Here is an 8,348-nt window from a genome sequence, read left to right on the forward strand (position 1 = left end):
ACCAATAAATCAGTTGAAAAAAACTATTCATAATGTATGCTCATAAAACATTTTCTTTTAATTTCAAGGATCGTAGTTAAAAATCAGCATGTTTTCAGAATGATCATCAACTAGACAGAATAAATCAATTCAATTAAATTGTTCAATTAAACATTTATTTAACATACTTGAGAGAAGCAAATGTTTGCAGAAATAGAGGATTAGTGCAAATATAACAGTTGATAAAAACGTTGATAAATAATCAGAATTAGTTAGACATAAATAAAGCAATACATAATAGGAAAACAGGATTAATATGATAGATACAAGATACAACTCTGTATCTGCTGTCAGTAACATTTGGTTAATGACTTCAGACAGTATATTAATATCAAGGGTGCTTACCCTTACTTGACACACAATAATGCCACCATGTGGTAAACTTTGACTAAGTCAATACACCCTGTCCTGTAACGTGCTGTACTTAGTACATACATACTCTCTAAAAACATCAAGAAGTTACTACGGTAAGTTATTTTCTAGGCCTATCTTGCATGGAGAATCTGGTGCATTGTTGGGTGGACTGCTGGCTCATGGCCACTGGCACATGGCCATTCTGTTGGGCCGTGCTGATGAACCAGCCGGTGAAGAGGGCCGACTCAAGGGTGCTGTTGTCCACCTCCATGTCACGTCTGTAGAAGAGGAAGCGCACCATGTCACTGTCCTTGCTGATGCACCTCAACTCCTCCTTGTCCTCCACTGTCTGGGAAATAAACATCACCATTAGACTCAAGAACAACTAAGGTCAAAGGTCACGAGGTAATTCCTCATCATGGTCATTCATGAACATCTATAGGCCTGCACATGATGATGTCTTAACATTATGATAATGTTGATGTTATTGAATGGGACAGAATAGGCCTATTTGTTAGGTCTAATAATGTATGTTGGAATATCTGAATTGCATATTACATTTAATCTGACTGACCACCTCAATGAGAGTTGTGTTTGGTGTTGTATTTACCTCCAAATGCAGGGTGGGCTTGTCCTCTACCATGGAGCAGGACAGGTAGAGGTCGGAGCCCTTGATGCCCAGTGCTACAGGTCTGACTTTAATACTGGCCCTGGGGGTCACATACATGGACAGACTCACAAGCGCTGAGGAGGGAAGAGAGAAGAGAGGTCAACAACTTCAGAACTCAACTCTGAACCCCCTGAAAACAAGAGTATCAGGAGAGAGTTACTGGTACTACATGAAGTGTCTTGGGGAAGGGGATAGGATTTGATTTGGAATTAAGCAAGTCTATGTAGCAATCCTGATCTAAGCTCAGTTTAACCCTTAGTCAGGGTTAGAATTTGTGGAGGCCAAGCAAACCCTAGATCTGGGCCAGAGAAGAGACCTAGTTGGCGATTGATTGATTGATTGATTGATTTGGGTAAAAAGTACAGACAGTACATCCCAGAGGATAGCACGTAAAAACGTACTGAAACACTTGTTTTCAATGTGGTCCTCGTGGTCCAACGTGTTGACGTACCTTTGCAGTGGTTGCTGCCTCCCTGCAGCATCATAGCCTGCAGTTCCATGGCCTCCTGCAGCAGCACCCAGCTCCTCTTCTGGCGGTCAGTGATGCTGCACTGCACCTCACCTGTCTTGCTAAACCCGCTGGTCCTGGCACATCCGTCGATCTCGCAAGGTGCCGCAGAGTTCTGTTCAAACACCAATTGCTCTGATAAGGAGAAAGACAGTCATAAGATTATGTTGTGGTACTGTCATGTATCATTGTTAAAGAAATGTGTCTTGTCTGACAAAGATCTGTTTCTCTTCCACTTATTGTTATGATCTACATAATGTATGACCTACACAAACAATGATAGGCAGGCACATAGTTTGTGGTCAGCTCTGATGGTGAAACATTGTCAACATTCATTTGTCTAGGTTGGTCTTTCAAACCTCTTTCAGATACTTAATTGAAGTGCTGGCTAACAGTATTATTGTATGAAGCCTATTTAGCTCAAGTGAACTTAGATAGCCTACCTTCCACTGCACTCTCCAGCATGACGTTGAGCAGGTCTTCATCTCTGAACTCAGTGCCAAGGCTCGACTTGTTGCCCTTTAACCTCTCCATGGCTATGATGAGGTTCACCACACGGCGCATGGTGACGGGGTGATGGGATACCTCCAGGTCCAGCCCCTTGGGCAGCTTGGAGCTCCATGCTTTACTGTCTGCAGGGCACTGAACAGAACAAGGTTGGGAGAGAATTAAACAATAGGACAACATATGCTTGGGATAATTCATGACCTCATATAGTTGTTGGTCTGTCTTTGTTTGAGCACCAGACTTACCTTTATTAAACAGCATTTAGTTTCAAATTCCATGTTGTCTGTGTGGTTAGATCTGGAACAGAAACACATCCACCTTTTATAACTCCTAATAATGCATTAGTAAAACTATTACTTTGAAATCCAATTCAAATCTAATATACACAGGAAACGTATGTTCACAGTTCAGTATGTATATCAACCTGTGGTTACTGTAGTCATTGAAACGAGGACTACAACAAGTACATTTTCTAATACTGCAGCAAGAAAAAGACCACAACATATCACTAGAATACACAATACCTGGGAAGCCAGTTATTATGAATAAATAAATATGAATAAAAATAAATACATTTAAAAATATATATTCTGAGAATAATAGCATATAAAGTAAATTTACCAGAAGCTTGTTTTCAATCTGAGAGTCGGTAGTTTCTTTCCAGTCAGTGTTTTTTTCAGTTCCAAGTTGTCTGCCTTGTAGGACAAGTCTGACTACCTATATGACAACCTACTGGGTTTTATACTAGGCAAGTCACCAAGAGTTTCCCACACAGAGGAAGTGCAACCAGTCCAGCTACATAGCAGGCATTGCTTAGTGGTTTTGATGATGAAATACTGGACTCACACACAACAGTACTGAGAATAATCCAAAAATATTTACACTACTTGACAATAATGACATAATGTCTTGAGAACCACTATCATATATATAGTCCTAATATATATATATGTTACGGTACATGTGGGACTACGGTACATGTGGGAAAACTAGGGTTAGGGTTAGGTGCTAGGGTGCTACGGTTAGGGTTAGGATTAGGGTTAGGGTTAGACATGCCAGCATGTACCAAGTCGACGTAGCACCTAACCCTAACCCTAGTTTTCCCACATGTATCGTATTCCCACATGTACCGTAACATACATATATATATATATATATATATATATATATATATATATATATATATATATACAGTGATGCTTGAAAGTATGTGAAACCCTTGTGCAATTAGAGATAAAAACATTTTCATTTCTTAGTTTCTTAGTTTCTTAATTTAGTTTTCCTACTACACGCATGATTCCCTCTAAACCAACATATGAAATTGGTAAATATAAGCCTGTTATGTCAGATAAGAAATACTGGTTCTGATTAAATAAAGATGTCATGGTAAAAACAATCTATAGTTGCACAAGGTGTTCACATAGCATCACAGTATATGTGTGGCAGTTCAGTATTTCATCATCAAAACCACTAAACAATGCTTGCAATGTAGCTGTACTGGTTGGTCACAATCACTTCCTGTTAAATATACAGTATATATATATACTGATGGCCTCTTTAAGTCATTAAAAAGTAAATATCATTCATAATTTATGTATTATGCTTCTCTGCTGCTCCTGTATCATTGTATATATTGTCTTTTATTGTGTTTATTGTGGATACTGTTGTGTTCCTGGACGACTATTGTGTTTTCAAAGAGGAGAGCTTAAAATATCAATGTACTGTCATACACTCCCCTGTATCCCAGTAACTATGACAATACACTTGAACTTGAGATGTCTATAGATAAAGCAAAACTAGATTTAGAAATATCCACCAATACATTGTAACTTTTCCTCCTACAATGCATATTTGAAGTATATCAGTAGTCATAAGAAGCAGGGAAGCGTATGACAGCTTGACAGGTGAAATATGATAACATTTCTAGCATTTCCTAATTATGTCAAATCTGCAGTGATTTCTCAAATTCTCTTGGTTTTCAGAAATTCCACTTCTAGCATATCCAGGCTCTTCCTATTGTTATGTAATAAGGGACTTCCTCTACAGATGGCTGTTGCCCCCATAGAGTTATAACCGTTAGTGATTCATTGCCATCTGCTGTGCTGCAGTGTAGTGTTACCTCCAGTTTCTCAGACAATGACTGTAAATAAGAATAGGCAAATGGAAGTCTGACATTACCCGATTTAAGCATAAGTATTAGCCGTATTAGCATCTGCGTGTGGTTCTCCAGCTGCACAGCCGCAGAGAGGAAAGCGCTACAGAGAGTCGTGAGATCGGCCCAGAAGATCATCGGCGCCCCCCTCCCCTCTCTGGAAGAGCTGTACAACACACGCTGCCTCAGGAAGGTCTCCAAGATCTCCAGAGACCCATCCCACCCTGGGAACGAACACTTTGTTCGGCTGCCCTCGGGCAGGCGGTTCAGGACCATGTCCGCAAGGACAAATAGACTGAAGCTCAGCTTCTACCCTAGGGCCATTCAGGCCCTGAACACAGCAAAGACCTAGGTTCTAGGCCCTGGACATTCTAGACAATTTGATGGCAGCTACTAGATTGTAATCAAGTGCAATACTGAAACACAACTGTGAACATTTCAAACCTGCAAACTGCGACACTTTAAATGAATGTGCAATAACACTATGTGCAATATGACAACCCTCGGGTACATAAGGTTCAGAGATAGGAAATGTTAGGAGATGTATAGCATAGCATAGAGTACAGCACAGTGTTTTATTTGTATAGTATAGTATAGTGGATAGTGTACATAGCCTTTATTTATGTAAACCAGCTCTTTTCCCTTCTTGTTTTTAGTTTTTTTTTTCCTAGCACCAGGGGAGCCCCCCCTCCCAAATTTCGTTGTATGGTACCTGTACTATATCAATGACAATAAAGACCATTCATTCATTCATTCATTCAAGTATTGTTTTCTTCTTTTGGCTCTACACTCCAAATGTCCAAATTAAGCACATGTGTTTAATATTTGGTCTACAATATTTTGCATGCAATAACTGCCTGAAGTCTGTTAGCCATTGAACCCAACTGACACTGGGTTTCTTCTGTGGTGAAGCTCTGCCAGGCCTGTACTGCAGCCATCTTCAGTTATTGTTTGTTTTTAGGTATTTTAGCCTAAAATCTTATCTTCAGGAAATGAAATGCATGTTAAATTGGATTTAAGTCAAAAAACTTGTTCTAGTTGCTATGCCAGTATGATTTGGGTCATTGTCTTGCAGTATGATGAAGTGCCATTCAATGAATTTAGAGGCATTTGTTTGAACTCGAGCAGACAAGGTGTTTTTGCACACTTCAGAATGCATTCCACCCCATCAATTAAGATAAGTTAGCCAGTTCTAGTGGCATCTATACATGCCATAACATGATCACCCCGTGTCCGTAACGTCCGTAACACTGCAGAGCTCCTGTAAACAGCTGGTGGGGAACAGCGCTGGACCGGAAGCTAATGAGCCGTATTAGTAGAAGTGAAGTGAATGTGCATGTAGTCTGATTATCATTATTCATGATCGCAGAGAATTCAGCTACATTTTCAATTATTAGTTCTATTCTGTCATGAGCATCTGACCAGGGAATCAAATTGCTTTCTATCTGATCTGCGAAATCCCAAATGACTTGCGCTAGTCCTGCCATTGAACATTGCCCCCAGAGAATGACTGACAGGCCGGCATGAGACTGACATGAGAATGGGATCATTTGAATAATATATTCTAATATATTAGCCTATAGGCCTAAGCGTTTGAAAATGAAATGTCAAATGGCTTTGCAGTATCATTTTAATATTGACAGCGAATGTGCATACCAGGTACACGAAAATGAAAATGAAAATCATATGATTGCATTTGAATTTGAATATTGACTGAAAGAATGCATGCAAAAGTGGAATATGCAATTGCAATCTCAAATTGCATTATGAATGAATGAATGAATGGTCTTTATTGTCATTGCTATAGTACAGGTACCAAACAACGACATTTAGGAGGGGTGGCTCCCCTGGTGCTAGGAAAGAAGAAAAAAATAAATAAAAAATAAATAAATAAAAAGAAAAATAAAAAATAACATTTGAATTAAGTCCACTATATGCTTCCATACTCTTATGCCTGCACATATGATCCTATGGAATATCTGACTTACCAGAAACACCTGTCAAGCAACTCTAGGAGTGAAATAAATGCATATATCGTACAATAAAATAAAATAAAATAAGATCAAAGTTTTTTTATACAGCCGTAGACGTGAAATGCTTAGGGCAAGCTAGCTCCTCAACAATGCAGCAAACAACAATCAAACAATCAACAATGCAATACAAAATAAGAATAATAAAACAATAACGTAAGGTGGCAAAGTGTATAGCAGCAGTATTGGGCAGTAGCAACAGGTAACAGAGAGGGCAAGGCGTGGCTGCGGTCCTTGATGATCTTCCCGGCCTTCCTCTTGCACCTCCCGGAGTAGATGTCCTGAAGACTGGGAGCACACAGCCCGTGATGATCTGGGCTGTTTTCACCAACCTCTGTAGAGCCTTACCGATGAGACTGTAGCTGCCGTACCAGGCAGTTATAGAACCAGACAGGACACTTTCAAGTGGGGTTTGAACACTTGTCTCCCACGGGGCGGCCAGTCGAGTATTCCCGTAACAGAGATTTGACCTTTTATTGACCCTTTCTTGCCGTGTTTTCAGCCATGGGTTCGAATCCACCTGAGGACACTACTGACCATAACTATTTTCTTTTTAAGTCTTAATCAATTAAATGTTTCATGTAACACAACATGTTTTGATGATGTATAATTCATTTCATTAAACAAAACATGACATTTTATGTCATTGGTTTAATTGCAATGTATTCTGCCCCTTTCCAGTTTCTATCTTACCTTGGGAAGATTGAAGGTCTTATCAGACTGGAAGGAAGACTACACTCTGATCAGATTGCAGCCCCTGTTGAGTTCTCTAACCCTAAGCTCCACTGTTGATGTTAATGTAACCATTATACCAAGGAAGTGGTCATGGACTTCAGAAAGGTAAAGGCAGACCCTGCTCCACTCTACATCAACGGAGACGTTGTGGAGAGAGTCCCCTCCTTTAAGTTCCTGGGAACCTACATCTCAGAGGACCTCACCTGGTCAGCCAACACCACAGCGGTGGTAAAGAAGGCCCAGCAGCGACTCCATTTCCTGAGAGTTCTCAAAAGAAACAGGGTGGAGGAGAAGCTGCTGGTAACCTTCTACCACTCCATCATTGAGAGTGTGCTGACATTCTCCATCACAGCATGGTACGCTGGCTGCAAAGTAGTGGACAAAAAGAGACTGCAGAGAGTGGTGAAGTCAGCGGAAAAAATAATCGTCTGTCCCCTGCCCTCCCTGGATGACGTGGCACACTCTCGGTGCCTCTCCATAGCAGGAAGGATTCTTAAAGACCACCTCCACCCTGGTCACCACCTGTTCAGCCTGATGCGCTCTGGAGTGAGGTACAGAGCATAAAGGCTAGAACAAACAGGCTGTCCAACAGTTTCTACCCATGGACCATCAGAACACTGAACAATAGACATAAGACATGTTCATAAATGTTTATCTTCAGGGGAAAAAGTGCAATAGAAATGTGCAATAACTCTATTCTAAGTGCCTATTTATACATTTATATATTTTTACAGTATTATTATAGTATTATAACGCCACTGACCTCATGTCTTTTAGCTTGCTTTTATAGTTGTTTTTATTTTCTTAAGATTGTTGTCTTTATTTGCACTTGACACCACGGACCTCATTGTCTCTTAGCTTGTTTTATAGCATTTTCGCTTTTTAATTGTCTAGTGTATAATATTTGTGATATGTTATATGTGTATATGTTTGTGAATATGTGAATATGTTTTCTGTTTTTTGCACCTTCAGAAGAACCACTACAATTTCATTGTATATAGGCCAACGTTTCTCAACCGGGGTGCCGCGGCACACTGGGGCGCCGCCTGGCGTCTTCAGGGGTGCCGTCAAATAATTCTATATTCTGACGTTCATATGAATGAATGAATAAATCTATAAATAAATAAATGCAATACATCATCAAAATCTGTCTCGCGCGCCCCTTTCCCATGTTACAATGTCAATACCGGGTTCAGCGTAAGGTCAGTGTGTCTGCAATTAGCCTGCATTGTTTTTTCATTTACCGCGCAAAGACATTTTCGAGAGCAATGAACAAGCAAACAAGCAGAATCATGGAACATGACAAACTGACAACAGATCAGCCATCACAAGCTAGCAAGGATGCTGCATATT

General features: G+C 40.1%; 1 protein-coding gene across 1 annotated transcript; it reads right to left on the minus strand.

Annotated features, from left to right (window-relative positions):
- Window positions 1-511: 511 nt before the first annotated feature.
- LOC308157934 (interleukin-1 beta-like) lies at window positions 512-2,356 on the minus strand (the record flags this gene model as incomplete). Its single annotated transcript, XM_080531529.1, has 5 exons — window positions 512-742; window positions 1,004-1,137; window positions 1,515-1,706; window positions 2,015-2,213; window positions 2,324-2,356. 5 exons carry the CDS (start codon window positions 2,354-2,356, stop codon window positions 512-514), a joined length of 789 nt encoding a protein of 262 aa, XP_080387655.1.
- Between the last annotated feature and the right edge of the window lie 5,992 nt (window positions 2,357-8,348).

This window comes from Nansenia antarctica, assembly GCF_963989245.1.
Source record: "Nansenia antarctica genome assembly, chromosome: 5".
Taxonomy (NCBI): Eukaryota; Metazoa; Chordata; class Actinopteri; order Argentiniformes; family Microstomatidae; genus Nansenia; species Nansenia antarctica.